This window comes from Sciurus vulgaris (genome assembly GCF_902686455.1).
Source record: "Sciurus vulgaris genome assembly, chromosome: 2".
Lineage (NCBI taxonomy): Eukaryota > Metazoa > Chordata > Mammalia > Rodentia > Sciuridae > Sciurus > Sciurus vulgaris.
The window spans coordinates 89,515,278-89,533,928 of NC_136462.1; the positions used below are offsets into that span (position 1 = coordinate 89,515,278).

At 39.0% G+C, this 18,651-nt stretch overlaps 1 protein-coding gene across 2 annotated transcripts in view; it reads left to right on the forward strand.

Moving 5' to 3' along the window:
- The first annotated feature begins 1,160 nt into the window (after positions 1–1,160).
- EIF2AK4 (eukaryotic translation initiation factor 2 alpha kinase 4) overlaps positions 1,161–18,651 on the forward strand; it is a 97,976-nt gene continuing 80,485 nt past the window's right edge. For both annotated transcript variants that reach the window (XM_079125947.1, XM_079125948.1), the window contains exons 1-3: positions 1,161–1,370; positions 14,164–14,276; positions 17,962–18,064. In XM_079125947.1, coding sequence (XP_078982073.1) covers positions 1,227–1,370; positions 14,164–14,276; positions 17,962–18,064 — 360 coding nt within the window. In that variant the 5' untranslated portion in view covers positions 1,161–1,226. The remainder of the gene's footprint in view (positions 1,371–14,163; positions 14,277–17,961; positions 18,065–18,651) is intronic.

Below are 18,651 nucleotides of genomic sequence, written 5' to 3' on the forward strand. Positions count from 1 at the left end.
AAATCACTTATTATGCAATAAGCAAAGGACAGAGTAACTTTTCAGGAAATTTTGCTTGAAGATTTATTTAGAAGTTTGGAATTTTGCCTTTACACCATTGGGCTAAATATGTTTACATAGGTAGGGTATGACTGCAGGAAGTAGGTCAATAGGGGCATGTTTTTGGGGTATATATTTTGTCCTACTCTACCTGCCTTCAGTTCCCACTCAACTAATCCCTACCAGGGACTTAATTCATTGATTGGTTAAGGCTCTCTTAACCCAGTCATTCCATCTCTATACCTTCTTGCATTGTCTCACACACGAGCTTTGAGGGGATACCTAATCTAAATCATAGCATCACGTATTCCAAATTACCCCAATATATAGAACAGGAAATGGTTTCCTATGGATATGAGTTTCTAAGTCCTTGTACCTACGGATTTGCTATTAAATTCATCAAGTGCCAGGGAAGTGAAAGGTTGAACTCCCTTCCCTTCCCTTCCCTTCCCTTCCCTTCCCTTCCCTTTCCTTCCCTTCCCTTCCCTTCCCTTCCCTTCCCACACAGACATATGCATGTGCACACAACATGTGCACAAACACTGTGATCATAAAGCAAATCAGACTTAAGTTTTTAATAGCAAATATGTCAACTAAAATATCCATCCATGAGTATTGTCACCCTCAAAGGAGTCACCTTGAGAAGCTATTTGGCTGTAAAAGAGTATCTTGATTTCTAAACCCCTTTAGGGTTAACTCCTCTTTTATAGTTAATTTCAGAAACTAGCATAACCCTTCCTATATTCCTGGTTATAACCAATATGTCTGTCCTTTAAGAATAAATTTTATTTCTTTTTAATAAGAGTCAAAAGTTATCTAGGATCAATTCCGGGAGTCTAAGCCACTTCTGTTAGAGACTTGTTTCGTGAAAACTATCCAGTTTGGTGCTATCATTCCAACCTGCGTAATTTGTGCGCCCACGTTCATGCAGTTCTTTTGATTGCTTTCCTCCTGCAGGTTGTAAGCAAGGTTTTCTCGCAACGTGGTTTGGCCTGGGTTTCTCCAGCCCAGAGTGTCCGGTGGAGCCCCGCCCCAATCCCGCCCCTGACGCGCAGTCCCGCCTTCGGGCCCGCCCCTGCTCGGGCCCGGCCCACAGGCCGGTCTCCGGCACGGGGCCCCGCCCCCGAGCCCGCCCAGGGCCCTCCGCAGCCGCGGCAAGGCCGCCCTGCCTTGGCTGCCGCGTAGCTATGACTGGGGGCCGCGGGGCCCACGGCCGCGGCCGAGATGAACCTCAGGAAAGCTACCCACAGCGGCAGGACCACGAGCTGCAGGCCCTGGAAGCCATATACGGAGCCGACTTCCAAGACCTGCGGCTGAACGCGTGCGGACCGGTAGGAACGTGGCGGGTCTGGCCTGAGCCGACCTGCCCTAGCCCTGGCCCGGAGCCCTGACGCTTACAGATTGGGCGGACCCTTTAGGATTCTGCAGTTTTTTTCATTTCTCCAATTCCACCCGCGCTCACACTGTGACCTCGAACCTTAACTGGTCTCCAAAACCCCTGCCTGGGCCGAATTCTCTTAGAGCGTTTTCCCCAAGCCCGCTCCCATTCTTACTTGGTACCGTTTCTTATTCCTGCTGACACCCCCGAACATCCCTGTCTTCTTCCAACTTTGCCTTCTCCCCTCCGTCCCCCGGGGCCTTCAAGGAGGATATAGCAGCACATTCATAGTCACCCACTGCTACTTTGGCCTGGGAAAGCTTTGAGGGCTCTGGCACAGGCCTTAGGCTCTCAATCAATTCCCAGGTCTCACCCATGTATTCAGAACTTTACATGTCGTAATTCTCACCTCACTCCTAGGCATCCTTATCGTGTTTTTTTGTATGGCATATCTTTCTGTGCCTTCCTGTGAGGCATTTAGCTGAGAATACTGTAGAATGCATTCTGTTTACCCGTAGTGAAAAGTAGATTACTGAGTCAAGACCTTTTAAAGTGGCATTTGGTTTAAAATATCGTTTTCCTTTTTTTCTGGAAGTTAAGATACACCAAAAGCTGCTGATACTGTATTCCCCATCCTTGAAGTGTTGATCTGCCAAATTAATACGTTTCTAAATATTGTCATTTTTGAAATACTACTTCCTTCATCTGCCTTTAATTCTAGCGTTTTATAGCCTCTGCCTCATCTACACACCTGCCTTCTGTAAGGGCAGAAGATTCTCCTCCTAACCCAACGTGCTTCTAACTTCGTTTATTAAATACTGTTTTAGATAATGGGAATGCAGCTGGAGCAAAACAGACAAAAACCCTGCCCTCAGGGAGCTTACTTCTCCAATGTTTAATTTCCAGAGTTATTTTTAACTGTGTATACTGCTTATACATGATTATAGTAAAATAATAAAAGATAATTTAGTGGTCATCTGGCAACTTCTCTATTCCCAAACATTGAGAACCAGGAAGTAGGTCCATTAAGCAGTAAAAATTATGTCACACGCGTGCTGCCAACTCAATTCGAAATCCCTGAGACTTCATTCAGAGCCCGTTTACTTTATACAGAGGTTATTATCTACTCCTAATGCTCTAGAAAAATGGGCAGAAAGAAGCAGCTGCTTTGTGGGTAGAGACACTAATAATCCCATGATTATTAGTGGGATGTCAGCCCAAGAATTTATAGCTAGTGACTTTTATAACAACATATAAAAATGCACACAAGAAAACCCAAAACTATAAAAGGCAGTCAGACGTATTCAATAGCATCAGTGACCTGGAGCATAAGGAATATCCTCTCCTGTATAGGCCTCAAAAGTAGTAATTGATAGTCATAAGAATGAATCAGAGTTTACTCATTCAACAAGAACTTATTAGCACCTGCTGTTTGCCAGTCTTCAGAGAAGGGTTATGCAGGTCCACAATCCTTTATCCCGAATGACTGAGTCCTGATGGACTCAATTCAGAATTGTTCCTGTTCACATTCATGGATGCATGCTCCACACTGCCTAATACCTTCCTCTATGTTTGAGTAGCATCTGAAAATCAGGCATGAATATTCAGCTTTCACACTAAACAAGAAAAAGATTATTAATAACCCAGTGTCCATTCAGGCCAGATTTGCTGCCAATAGCTTCAAATCAGATTTTTTAAAACTTTTGGAGGAGTGTTATAATAGAAATTCTGTTTAGTGTGTGTAAACTATAAAGAAATATTTTGGGTCACATGCTAAAAATCATAAACAAAAAAGTTGGGAGACCACTAGTTTAAACTATAGCTTACAGTTTAAAGACTGTTATAAATTATTATTGTTACTTATCTTGGCTAGCTTTCTATATCAGCAAAAGGACTGCTCCTTTATAATTTGATAGCCATTGCATCATGCCTCCATAAAGCTTGCTTCTACCTCTCGGCCCACCAGAGTATATGAGGTTGCTTGTTTTCCTTCCCCTTCACTAACATTGTATATATCAGACTTTTCATCTTTGCCAGTAGGTCAATGAAACATTTTTTAATTTTTATTTCTTTGGTTATAAATTATGTAGCTCACCTGTGTTTGTAAGCCATTGATCTTTTCTTTTCTATGAATTGTTCATGTTCTTTTATTTTTCTACTCTGCTGTGTATTTCCTTATTTGTAAGAGGTAGATATATGTAAGGAAAATTATCATTTTGAGTCATCATATATTAAAAATATGTACCCCTGATTAACCATGTGTATTTTGTATTTATGTAATTTATGCAATTAAACATATTTAATGGAATCAAGATGAACTGTTTTTGTATTGTCCATTTGGATTTTTTTTCCCCTAAAAAACTCGTCTGCTCCAATGTTACCAAAACAATGAATTCTTTGAGGTTTCATTTTATTTTTCATGATTTAATTTTTAAATTTCCATCAAATAAATATAGAAATAACTGGGTGTAGCTAGGACTGCGCTACATGTCTGTAATCTCAGCTCCTCAGGAGACTGAGGCAGGAGGATCGCAAGTTCAAGGCCAGCCTAGGCAACTTAGACCATATCTCAAAATTAAAAATTGTTAAAATCATTGGAGATGGAGCTCAGTGGTACAGCTGTGTCTTGGGTTTAATCCCAAATACCACAAAAATAAATAAATATAGAAATAGCATTTAAAAAAAATATTCTACCTTAGCTCCATACAGGACTAGGTCACCCTCTTTGTGTACTCTTCCACACCCCCAGTTAATCAGACAGTTGAGATTTTTGGTCTTTTTCACTACTAATTTGAAATGCCACCTTCATGAGGACAGGGTATATTTGTTCACTTCTACATTCCCAGTGCTTGGTAAAAAGCTCTCAAAAATTGTTACTGAGTGAAATAATTCCCAAATGTATTTGCATCTATTTCTTGACACTCTATTCTTTCTCATCAATCGACTTCAGCACAACTATCACATTGCTTTATTGTACATTCATAGTAGTCTTAGTATTTAATGTGGTTGTATTTACTTTAGAGATTTTTTTTTTTTTTTTTTTTTTTCCTTTTGTGATACTAGAGATCAAGGGATTTGAACCCAGGGCCTAATGTAGGCTAGGCAAGTGCTCTACCACTGAGCTATATCCCCAGCTATTAGGGGAAAAGACCTAGGGTCTCACCAAGTTGCCCAGACTGACTTCAAACTTGTGATCCTCTTGCTTCAGTTTCCCAAGAAGCTAGGATTACAGGCATGCCCTGCTACTTTACAGAATTTTGCTGACTAGTTTTATTTTAATTTTTCCATATGAATGTTAAAATCAGTTTGCCTGGTGTCTTGGTCCATTTTCTGTTGCTATAGTATAAGGCCACAGACTGGGAAATTTATAAAGAACAGAGATTTATTTCTTACAGTTCTGGATCCTGGAATGTCCAAGATCAAGGGCATCTGATAAGGGCCTTCTTGCATCATAACATGGTAGAAGGTATCACATGGCATGGTAGAACAGTTCTATAAGCTTAGGTCTCTCCTCCTTATTTTATAAAACCATTAATACCATCAGGGTGCCCTGCGTCCAAATACCATTGAAATATAAATTTGGAGATTAAGTTTCCAACACAATTTTGGGGAACACATTTAAACTATAACAACTGATCCTAAAAATTCTGTTGGCATTTTTATTGGAATAACATTACTTAAGTTTGTGGAAAATTGAGATTCTGAATATTTTAATGTTTATTTAAAATGGAGCTATAGGTCATTATTAAACTTTTAACCTTTTAAAATTTTTTACCAGTTTGATAAATAGGCAGATATTTGAGAACAGAACGTGAATGAATTTAGGGATTTTTAAGGTCAATTATAGATAGTATTCATTTTTAGAAAAGGAAGTATGGGGAAATCAGTAATTAAGATATTTAATATAAAATCTGGAGGAATATTATCTAATTTCCATTTTCTGAGCTTTTATCCATCATTTTTATTTTTGGCTTCTGCCAAAGACTTGGGCAAGCTATCTAGCCTTCCAGTGTTACAGACTGGGAAGAGAGAGATGAGAAGCCATGCTAAATAGAGTCTTGCCATCAAATTCAAAGAGAACATGATAAACAGAAACCTAGGTAACAACTCCAGATCAGATACATGAAAATGATTTGAATGTATACCTTTTTTCTTTAATACTTGAAATTTAAAAAAAAAACTGTAAAAGTTACCATCTTAACATATTTTAAGCATGCAGTTCAGTAGTGTTAAGTATATTCACACTTTTGTATGATAGATGATCATTTAACAGTTTTAATTAATTTCTCAAATGCCATCCTCAAACCAGATGTGGTGGTCCATGCCTGTAATCCCAGTGACTTGCAACTTAGCAAGGCCCTGTCTCAAAATAAAATTTTTTAAAGAACTGGGATGTAGCTCAGTGGCAAAGTGTCCCTGGGTTCAATTTCCATTACCCCACTCACTCCAAAGAAAAAGCAAAATCTCATCATCACTTTGCAACTTATTTTGTAAACCAGTGAAGATTAATCACAGGGCTGTCATTGACCCTCATGCTTTATACTTTGAATCTTGAAACCAGAAGATTTTTAGTTGTGTGAAATGACTTATAAAATTCTCAGGCTTTAATAGTCTTACCCTTCCCTCTAGTACTTCTTAGTTTTTCTTTTCTTTTTTGCAGTGTTGGGAATTTTTCTTTATTTTCCAGTATCAAGAATCAAACCCAGGGCCTCATCCCCAGGGCCTTGCACATGCTAAGCAAGTGCCTTTCCTCTGAGTTTTTAAATTTTATTATGAAACAGGAGCTCATTAAGTTGCTCAAGCTTGCCTCAAATTTGGTGATCCTCCCGCCTCAGCCTAGGATTACAGGCATATGCCACTGTGCAAGCTCTACTGGTACTTTTAACAGGAATAGACTTGTTCCTAACCAGTTGCTTTTGTTGAGCCTGAGTGTTAGGCAGCTTTCTATTTCTATAACAAAATATCTGAAATGATCAATTTAAAAGGAAGGAAAAAGGAGAAAAAGCTTATATTGGCTAACAGTTTTGAAGATTTCCGTACATGGTCAGTTGGTTGTTGTTTTGAGACCTGTATGGAGGCAGTGCATCAAGAAGAACGTGACAGAGGGAGCCTGTTCACCTCAGGTTGACTGGAAGAGAATGAAAGGAAGAGGAAGGAGCTAGGATTCCATTATCCCCTTCAGGGGCATGCCCCCAATGAACTAAGGCCCTTCAAGGTCCTACCTCTTAAAGGTTCCACCACCTTTCAATAGCTCCAAGCTGGGGACTGAGCCTTTTACACATAGGCCTTTGGGGGACATTTAATATCCAGACTATACCAGAAGCACATTTGAACCGAGCATCAGGGATTTCTATGGTTTTGGTTGGGGGCTGTTCCCAGGAGAAGAGCATTGTGCTGAGAATTGGGTCCCTAAAGTTTTTGTTATAATCCTTGGGATATTTTAGGTTCTTTGACTGTTTTTGTTTCTTGAAGAGTTTTGCCTCTTTAGGACTGAATTTGCATCTCTTCTACTTTGCTTGAGGATTCGTTTAACTGTTTTGTAACAGATGAGGAGGGTATCAAATTTTATGATCCTTATGAGGAAGCAAATTTAATTCATATAGCAATGTATGATCTCTAAATGACTCTGTTTTCATGTCACCTGCATTTTTGGTGTTCAATTTTTTTCTCATTTATGATGTTATATATTTTACAAATGATACACCTGTGTTGTTTTTCCTCTCCTTTAATGCTCTCAAAAGGTTTTGGTTACCCATTACTCTGTATTTGTTTGTCTGTAAATATTCCAGGAATGCATTATTTCTTGGTGCAAGTTAAGTCAACAATTTTTTCAGCATTCTAATGACCATTTGTCTTCTATAGGCTCAAAGGAGGCCCCACCCTAGCCTAGTCCTAATACATCTGCATTGTTAAGTATTTAGTCAAATTCTCTTCAACTAGAGTCCTTTAGTGCCCTAATATGAGCTGATTCTAGGTATCCTAAACACATCTTGCAAAATATCTCTTCACATGCTGAGAAATTTTTCTGTTTGCTTGAGAAAAGCCTAGCAAATGTTCTGCTCTTATCTCCGAAAGCACTGTTCCCTGAGTGATTTGGGGGTTTTGTTTTGGGATTTTGTTTTTTGTTTTTCTTTCAGTGAGCCTGTAACAGGTAGGATTAAGTTTAGCCACATATGACAGTAAACTTACAAATTTTATATGTTTGCATGTACCAGTCTGGAGTCTAAGACCTCTTCTATTTTGCTGTTGTCCCATCATTGTTAATGTGCCCCTCCTGGTCTCAAATAACTGTCCAGATTCTAGCTTTCACACCAATATTCCAGCTGGCTGAAAGGAGAATGGGATGGAAAAGGTGCATCCCTTTCTTTTAAGGTCACTTCCTATAAATTGCATATGACAGTTCTTTCATTTGACTGTCCAGAAATGGCCACGCGTATCTGCAAAGGTGCCTGGGAAATGTATCCAGCTGAAAAGTCAGAGGTTCTGTTGTTATGGAGTAAAAGGGAGAATGGGTATTGAGGATAATAGTCTTTGCTGAGGAAAACCCAAAGTCTGTGACTTTTGGAGAGAAATGCCACTCTGGTCATTAAACCCTCTTGACCAAAATAAAGACTTTAAAAGTAGCCTGTCAGCCCAAAATCTTCAATGTCTTGCTCTTCTCACTTTGAGGTGGCCTTCGTACTCAGTCCTGACAAGTTATTAGGTTTTTCTATGCCATTCTTCACTGACCATGGTCTGTTCCTTCTTCCACTGGATTCATGTGCCTTTTAAAGCTGACACCTTTATGCCTCATGAGTCCTTCACTTTTTATCAAAATTCTTTCCTCTTTTCTAAAAGTTTGTTTTGGTGTTATCTAGGCTTATTGCCATTTCCACTGTTGACCTGCTCATGTTGCTATGCCATGGAAGTACCTGGGACACTAGACCTGCCTAATGTTCTATGACTGATCCAACCCAAGAGTGTTTACAGGATTCTGACTCTGCTTTTATAGACCCCAGGGTCCTGCATACAATCCCCTCATTCCTACTTAGTGGTCTTAGGGCTGGCTGAGAAAGACCTCTTTCCCTGAGGCTTTTCAACAATCCTTAACTCTATTTGTCGAATAGAGTATATTTAGTAAACATTCCATTTAGTAAAGAATATCTTAGAAATGTGTAGTCCTCCTTGTTTCCTGTTCCAGTACTTCAGCATAAAGTCATGACTTCCCCATGCTTTCTCCCAAGATTTTACATTCAGGGATATTCTTTACTGTTTATATAAAGAAAAAGGGGAGGGTTGGGCCGGGCTGGGCTGACTTGGACTGACTTGACCTGACCTAGGCACCTAGAGCCAGGTTTAGATCAGGAAACCCTGAAAGCTGTTTTTTCTGATAATACTCTGAATATGTGATGCTTTTCTCCCTCTCTCTGGTCATGACCTGCTTCATCATGACCGCTTGCCTGGTACTAGGATGGTTTAGTTGTGATGGTCCAGTAATTCTGAGAAATTCAGTAGAGACCCAGTTCATTACAACAGTTTTGACAAACCAGATAAGACAAGTCAATAATCCTTTTGGCTTTGAGATCACAAACCAGTACTCTAGTTTGGGTGCCTGTGTGATGGTTAAGTATTTTTAGCAATACCCAGGGTATAGGCAGTCATGCAGTATAAAAGGAATCTTTTATACTTTGCAGTCAAAAAGAACAAGATAAAGACAAACTGAAAACTCTTTAAAGATGATACAACTGAAAAGTACACTTTCTAAGACAGATATTTGTGTTCTTAGAATTTATCATAACATAGTATCTACAGTATTGACTATGAAAGAAAATTCTATTTTGACTTTATACAATACATGGATGCTGAAAATTGTTCTTTTCTACTCAGTATGGTAAACAATGGAATACCACCTGTGTTAACACATAAAAATTCATTCAATTCCTGGGGGAAAAAAGACAAAAAGGAAATGTTAAACCAGATTTGTTACTTTACATCTGTGGCGATAACTCAACTCAAATGCTATCCATTTCTTGCAAGTTCTTTTTATCCTGGGCCCAAGAACCTGGTTTGCATTTGTAATTTCTGCTTATACATCTTGTTGATACTTAAGGTTCTTCCTTCTTCCAATTATAAGGGACTACTTCAGTTTTCTTCCTTCAAAAGCAGAAGATAGACTTTTGCTCCTACGTGGAAAGCCTAAGTTGTAACGTCTTTACTTAACTCCTTCTCATTGGGCCTGCCAGTTCTCAACTCTTGCACTCTACAAAGACCATCTGTATGGCATCTTCCCTTACTTTCCTAACTTATGAATTCATTTGCCTATTTTAAGCTTTATCAGTCAATATGAATTTAGAAAACTGTTCTCATTTACTTTTCTGAAATATTGTTTTCATTGATCAATAGCAAAATGAGAAAATGAAAGGCAGAATGTATGTAAGTGAATGTAGATTGGTAAAAGATAAATTGACCCTTCTTAGGACCCCACTCTATTCTTAGATTTTTGTACTTCTTTATAGATTTGGTATTAAAACTGTATTCTATACTTTCTAAAGTGATATATACAGGAAAAGATAGGAAAAAAGTATTTTCTTATCAAAATATGAATTGGTGATCATGTTTTCTGAAATTTGTGGCCAGTGAAATAAAAAAACCTATAAAGGTTTGACCTGCTAGAGAAAGCCACTGGAAAAATTCTGTCTAGCCTTCCTCTGTTTTTGCTTTTAACAAATGAGGCGATTTGTTAACCTATTTGTTCTAATACTTCTTGTTGGCAGCTGCCACCAGACTGGTGATTCTATACGGATCTCTCTGCCCTTAAGTTGTCAGTTTACAGCCCCCAACTTGATCCTTTTCCACCATTATCAGCCCCTCCAGAGTTTGGAGGACTCTGTGAACCACACTCTTTGGAGCCTTAGCTGAAGTGACTGGGCATGATCTCTTCTCTTTGAGGTCCCCCATAGATCTTGGTCATGGAGCCAACTACAGCACCACCCTGGAGGTACAGGTACTATGCTGTGAAAGCTGCTTGTGTGTAGAACCAGTTCTACTCTTAGGGAGCAAGCTCTTTATTTTGACCAGCTTGACTGCATCTACCCTTTGGAGACTTTCAACTTGTTGAGGACAGCTACCAGACAGAGAGATTCCTGCTGGTTTCCATCTTTCATAGTAACTCCAGGCATCCTGTGGCCTCCTGCTACCAGCAAGTAGAAAAGGGTCTCTGTATTGTTTTTGTTTTTCCCAAATGAACATATTTATAACCTCCCCTCTTCACTAGATTGTTAATATAAAATGAATAACAGTAATTCAGGAAAAGACTCATTCATAGGATTTACTTCAGAATAACTTAAGACAATGTTGTGGAGAGAAACAACCTATGATAAGTACTGGCTCAAAGATGGTAATTGTCAAAGCTGGATAGTGGGCATAGGGGGACCATTATACCATTATTTCTGCTTTCTGTTTGAAAAATTCCTTAATAAAAAAATTGGGTTTTTTTTTAAGTGAGGCTATTTAAGGAGCTGGTGAAGGCATAATTTTTTATGTCTTTTTAAGCACCTTTAGCAGCTAAAATGATTCCTATATTGAATTCTTCCTAAAATATAAAGCAGTAGAAGCTGGGCTGCTGTGGTTTAAGAGGGAACAGGAGGCCTGGAACCTATTTGGTCTCACCACTCATCCTTTGAGGCTCCTCTGAGGAAACCCGCCAGCCTTTACTGTTTCCCTCCTGTTTCTCTAGAAATGGAGCCCCTCCTCCCGTCAAAGTTCAACTGTCTTGGCATGCCCAGGATCCTTTGGCTTCTGCCCTGTGAAGGGTTTTGCTAATTTAGGTCCTAATTTTGTATCTTTTCTGTTCTTCAAAAATATTGCCATCAGTGTCCTCACATGCTGTTGTATTTCCCACCTTTACAAAAACAGAACAAAATTCCTCCATTAATTTCATATTCCCTCCATGCCCACCCAGTCTCTGGCCCCATTCACAATGCCCCTTAATACTCAAACCTTGACAGAATTATCTGCACTTGCAGTTTCAACTTCCTTACCTAGCACTTCTCAACACTGTAGGATATGTGTTCAGTTCCCATGAGACCTGCCCTTGGCAAGGTGGTCCCCCTACTCCCCCAGCAGTGAATGCCTAGGCCTATACCACCTCTGCATGGATCTGGGACAAGACTCTTTCCATTTGCTTCTCTCACAGCCTGATCTTTTTATCAGTTTTATCTCAAATTTACTTTTCTCTCACCTTTGCTACCAACCACAAGCTGCATTGTTACAATTGTGGGTTTTTTGGTTTTTTACATGTGTGGTGCTTAGAATCAAAACCAGGGCTTCCTGCATGCTAGGCAAATGCTTTTCCACTGAGCCACACTCTCAGGCCTGTTGAAATAGTTGTTTACTGCTGCTTTTATCATCCCTATTCATTCAGAAGCTAAAGCCATCTTTTTAAATATATGAGAGAGCATATCATTCCTTCCTTAAAAATCCCTCCAAATAATTTGTTTGACTGATGAGGCCCTGTGTGATCCAGCCATTTTCTACCTCACCTGCTTTACCTGGTTTTCCCTTTCCTGGTGTGTTCCAAATATATCAGCCTTGTTTTCATTTTTGGCTTGCACCGATCTCATACTGACTTTTTTAAAAAATAACTTTATTTTATTTAGTTTGGGTATGTGGTGATGAGGATTGAACCCAGGGCCTCACAAGTACTAGGCAAGTACTCCACCACGAGCCACAATCCCAGCCCTCATACTCACTTCTGAGCCTCTTTTTTGTGGTGCGGGAATCGAACCCATGGCCTTGTGCTTGCAAGGCAAGCACTTTACCAACTAAGCTATCTCCCCAGCCCACTTCTGAACCTCTTTACATGTTCTTCCCTAGTCTGGAGGGCATGATCTTTGGGTAGTCTCATAGTTTAAATGCTACATCCTCAGGTGTTCCCAGTTGACCACATCTAAGCATGTTCCCTCACACCCACCTGTTCTGTACATAGTGTACTAGCTTGCCTCTTCAACAGCACTTTATAAACCTGTATTTTGTTTCCCCCATCAGATAGAAAGTTCCATGACAGATGAAACCACAACTGTGTTCTTAACCTCTGTGAACTGATTCAGCACAGTGCCTGACATAGAGTTGGTGCTGAGTAAGTGTGGGCAACTGATGCATGGAGGGGCATGAGTGAATGAAAGGCCTCTTGAGCCTTGGAATGCTGACCCCTCTTCAGAACCATATTCACACTTGGGCTGTCCTGGAGGACCCACAGCTTTTTTCAAGGATTATTTTAAAACCATATAAAAATTGATTTTACAGATTTTGTACACATAGTTGATGAGAACATTGTTATATGATTCAGGGTACATACGTAAGATTCACATTATAAATTTCTGTACCAGTTAGTGTTGCTAAGTACTTTGTTGCACCTGAAAGAATTTTTTCATCTTTCTCCTTTCTGATATGACCACATTTCTCTTTGCCATTGCTGCCTGGATGTTCAAAGAAAAAGTCAAGGCTCAATTACATCAACTCAGGATTGGCATTAAGGAAAGAGTGACTTGCTGGACTTGGTGGTGCATGCCTGTAATCCCAGCAGCTCGGAGGCCGAGACAGGAAAATCTTGAATTCAAAGCCAGCCTCAGCATTGGCGAGGCACTAAGCAACTCAGTGAGACCATGTCTCTAAATAAAATGCAGAATAGGCTGGGGATGTGGCTCAGCGATCAAGTGCCCCTGAGTTCAATCCCCATACCCCCCCCCCAAAAAAAAGAGTGGCTTATGAGAGATCCACAGGTTATGGGGTCAAAGCAGGTTTTTAGCTCTGTCACTGTATAGAAATTTAAACCCTGAGCTGCTGCGTCTGTACAATAGGGATGGCACCTGCCTTGCAATTGCTAAAGTGCCTGGACGATAGGTGTGCTTAGTAGATATATTTTTCCTCAGTCTCCCCTTTTTCATTATATAAGTAAAACAAGTTGCCTCATCTTCTTTGGAAAATGTATGTCAGTAAATCAGAGTAGACTTTTTGGTAATTGGGTGAAAAGTAGTTGATGGAAAAAGCACATGCAATTTTAGAAGAGCTATCAGAAATCTTCAAGCCAGGTTTTTCCTGTGTTGATATCTCAGTATTCAAATCTCAATTCAAATACAGGTGGAGCATCCTTAATTTGAAAATCTGAATTTCAAAATGTTCCGAAGTCCACACTTTTTTTTAAGTTTGTGCAAATATTCCAAAATCCAAAAGACTGAAATTTGAAGCACTTCTGGTCCCACGCATTTTGGAAAATGATTATCCAACTTGTATATCCCTTTCTCACGAGAACTTCCCTGACCACCTGTTCAGATGCCTTCTCTTCTCCTACCACTATGTCCCCTTACTCTGTCTTATTTTCTTTACAACTCTCATCACTTTTAAAATCATTCACATGCCCTCTAATTTGTATCAGTTACTTAGGACTGTGTCTACCTAAATTTACTCCTGTACTTCTAGCCTTTAGGACAATACCTTGCTTATAATCAGCATTCAGTGACATTTGAATGAACAGAAACTAAGGAGAATATTTCGGTTTAATCCTTTAATAAATTCAAAAAGGAAAATGCATTTTATCTGGCAAATATTTTATTTTTTAAACCATGGTTTTGGAAAATATGGCCCAACATGTATGTAAAATATAATTGCATATAATATTTTGGAAGTAGAACTTTTGAGCTAAGGTGATCATTATCTTAATGGTTAAGATTGACTCTCTCAGGAGAAAAAAAATGTTTTTTCTCTTTTAGATCAAAGAGCCCCCTGAAATCAATTTAGTTCTGTACCCTCAGGGCCTAACTGGTGAAGAAGTTTATGTGAAAGTGGATTTGAGGGTTAAATGCCCACCAAACTACCCAGATGTGTAAGTACCCTTATAAATAACTTTGATGTTCTGATTTAAAGTCAATAGTATTTTTTCCCCTGCCATTGCACATAAAATTTCATTTCCTATCACCTATATTTTAACAGAAGTATATTGGCTATAGATATTGTCAGAAAATCTTTCATTTTAGTCTGTTTATAGTTGTAGAATACACACTACAGATACTAATACTCGGTGACTTGTTTGTTTCTTCTGACCCATTAACATTATTTAATTCTTCATAAACTAGGAAAAGAACAAATCTTGAAGAAAAGGATAAAAGCTTAGCAACTACTTAAATCATTCATGTACTTAGTTTTCAAATGTGATTGGCATTAGGAATTAGGTAGCCTTCTGTGCCTGACCTGAATTTTTACTGCCCTAAGAGTGTTTAGAGTTGTACTTCTCAGTGTGACTGGTGAGTCATCATTGTGCAAGGCCATCCCCTGCACTGCAGGACCTTTAGCATCCCTGGTCCCTACCCACTAATGCCAGGAGTATTCACCAATCATTGAGACAACCACAAACCCCACATATTTTCACACTTCCCCTGAAAGCTGTATCACCTCTGGTTGAGAATCACTGGTTAGGGCAAAAGTATTAGCCATCAGGATTCAAGTGGTCTCATGTATCTGTCCCCAGACCTTCCACATAGAAAGACATTGACCTGGATGATAGTAAGGGGTTTGAATTTACCATACAGAGAACCAGCTAAAGGTTTCTGAGAAGGCAAGTGGCAAATAAAAGATGGCAGTGCTTTCTACAGTGGGTAAAGAGGTGATGAAGTGATAAAGGATATTAAGAGACAGGTCAAAACTGAGCTCCTTCAAATCAATAACTTCTTTTACCCACAACATCGTATTGAGTGTATACATACTAGGTATATGAAAAGATTAATTAATGAAGGAAAAGGAATTAAATTTATGAAAGAAAATTAGGACATTGCCTCTCTGGTTTTTGTTTTGTTTTCAGGAAGGCTGTTTCCTAACACCAAATACATGGTGTCTTATCTGACATCATCTGGGAGTCCAACTATTCAATTCTGACATTAGCTCTCCATGTTAGCAGAGATCCATGGGTTAAGGGATCAGTCCTATAAAAATGCTCCCATTTCACATGCCCATTGCAAATTGCAGTACTTCTTTGACTTACAAATTTTGGCTATAAATTCATAGATTCCTACACCTTCCTCTTCATGTTTGATAATTTACTAGAATGACTTACAGAACTCAGGAAAATACATTTACCAGTTTATTGTAAAAGATTTGACTCTGAAATAACCAAATGAGAAAGACGCTCAGGCGAGACATGAGGGAGGGGCACTGAGCTGCCATGCCCTCCCCAGACCAGGCTTCCTCCTAGCCCCTTCATGTGTTCACCAACCCACTTGAACCCTGTCATTTAGGGATTTTTATGGAGGTTTCATGCTATAAGCATGATCACTTACTTATATCATTGGCCATTGGTGGTTGAACTCTATCTCCAGCCCTGCTTTCCTCACCCTGGTCTGGATTAGGGTTGAAATTTCTCACTTATAGTCCAGATTTGGTTTTTCTGATAATCAGCCCCTATTTTGACACTGTGTAGGCACCCAACCAGAGTGAACCTCATCCACATAAACTCCAGTGTAGTTGAAAAGGTTTTTTATGAATAGCTCAAGATGCCCTTCTTACATCTATCACTCAGGAGATTCTAAGGGTGATAGGGACTCTGTTCCAGGAACTGGGGTCAAAGACTATATATATATATATATATATTTTTTTTTTTTTAACTATACCATGGACTCTCTCTCTCTCTCTCTCTCTCTCTTTTTTTTTTTTAATTATACCATAGACTTGAGAATTCAAGATGTTTACTCTTGAAAAATCAAAGAAAAACTTGGTTACTTAAGTGCTAAAATGTTAATTGTAGCATTATGTGTGAAAGTAAAGAAATTGGAATAGTCTAAGTTTTAAACACTAGACCAGGCTTTCTCAGCCTTGGCACTGTTGATATGTCAGCAGGATAATTCTTTATTATGAGCACTGACCTATATATTGTAGGAGTTTAGTACATCCCTGACTTCTATCTGCTAGATACAGGGAGTACCTTCTTTTGATTGTGACAATCAAAAAAGTCTCCAGATGTTGACAGATGTCCACTTAGAGACAAAACTGCCCCTGGTTGAGAGTCACTATACTAGAGAACTAGTCAGATAAATCTTGATGTATCTATCCACTTGATAAAAATATTATGGGATAATATTTTAAAAACAAGGATGTGTTTATTAAAAATTAAGTATAGCACCAACTACATAAAATTATTAATCATGCAGCAAGGACTTAAAACATTAGAAAATTTCAGAGTTTAACTAGTATTAAAGATGACTTTTCTACCATTTTATTAATGTTGTTATACAAGGATTGCTTAATTTAAAAAAATAATTATGTAAGGTTTGATTTGTGGGAATATTGTCATCTTTTTGAAATGATATGGTAAAAGAAAACTTTCCTTTATGCAAAATAGTCCTTGAAGCCACTGTGAAAGAGAGAAATCCTGGGTGGAATGGACTATACATGGACCCAAGACTGTATGACATTTCTATGCTTTTTCTCAGACTACTTTTCCCAGATTTCCATCTCTCCAGGCAGATAATGATTATAGCAACCTATCATACTGAAAGGAAGATAAGTATTGAGAGAATGCATAGAAAGGTGAATAGACAAGGCTTCAGTAAGCTAAAATGCCAGAATTACTCAGACATACTTAATAGGAAGTGATGAATCATCTCATCAGTAAAATTAAATAAATCCTATTTAATCCTAGAGCATTATTGTTGGATGTTTATTTGTTGGGAATAAAAGGAAGCCCAAGTGCTGGTTTTTTATATCCTTGAGTAGAAAATGTTGACTTAGATGAGCTCTGGGAAATGAAGAGGAGTATGAATTAGGTGTCCTTAGAATAGGCAGAGTTTGCAGAATGTACATGACTACATTTATTCATGAGCCAGTGAGCATGTCCTTGTTTACAACCAGAATGAGTGATTGGGGCACAGCCTGGTGTGGGAGTGCTACGCCATGTCTCCATTTCACCTAGCATTCTTGTTCTGCTTTATTCCAGAGCATGCAAAAGAGTGCACAGCACTTGAACTCTGAACACTGAGCTATCATTTGGTTAAGACTAATTGACATTGTATGCAACCAACGGTACAAGATTACCATACAGGAGAGTGCATGAGGAAATTCCTAGGCTGGAGTCAGTGAGAGCAGAAATGATTAGGTTTTTTAGACCGAAGAAACTCAGAGTTGGGGATCAAGGACAAATCAGAGGCAATCAGTAGTGACTGATTTGGGGACATTTTAATGTGAGTGGAAAATGGATAGCAGAGACAGTAGATAAGTCAAGCTCAGTAAATCTGAGTCTCCTCAAGAAGTAGATAGAGCACCTAACAACCCAGATTGAAGACTTTGGACAGCTTATTTCTCCACCAGGTTCAGCCAGTCCTTACTAAGCACTGGGTCAACTGGAGTTACTGAGATATGGTTGAAATCCTTTTAAGATTAAAGGAAATGTTGGTGGTTACATGGAGAGGTTCAAATACACAGTCTGTGTAGAACCCTCAGGCCCTCAAGTGTGCTGGGAACTCAGCAAATGAGAATGTGAACAGGCTATCCTTTCTGATATAACTCCTTTTTCCCCTTTCCAGAGTTCCTGAAATAGAATTAAAGAATGCCAAAGGTCTGTCAAATGAAAGTGTTAATTTGTTAAAATCTCGCCTAGAGGAACTGGCCAAAAAGCATTGCGGGGAGGTAAGACTTGTTAAACTGGTATTATAAGATGATAGCAACAGTCCCCATTGTGCTCACCAGCATTTGCCTCGGTGTTCAGACTTAGCCATGGCAGCTCAAATCCAGTTTTGACTGAAATGTTTTGTGTCAGCCTCGTATCCATACAGGGAGACTTGATTATTTGTATTTGTTTAATTTACAGGATTTATGAATTACAAGTTATAGAGTGAATACAGATGCTTCAGGATTTTTCTGAAAACAGCTGATGCAAACCTAGCCATACTTTATTACATACTTTGGACCTGGCATCATGACCAGGTCTTGACTTGAACTTTTCTGTTATAAAATACAGAAAAGTGATTTCTGACCACACTCTGCCACCTCTCCCTTTACCATATCGGAAATATTCTTCTTAATAATTAGTGACATACTCTATTCCTTCAGTATCTCTTCTGGACCTGAGCATTTACAGTGAGCTTGGTATTAATTTTTTATTTTTATTTTTAGTATTAATTTTTTAATCCTTTGAACATCATCTGGTTGATGCCTAGGGGAGAGTATTGCTGTGTTTTCCTCAGGCCAGGCCAATTCCATTTTGTTTTTGGTAC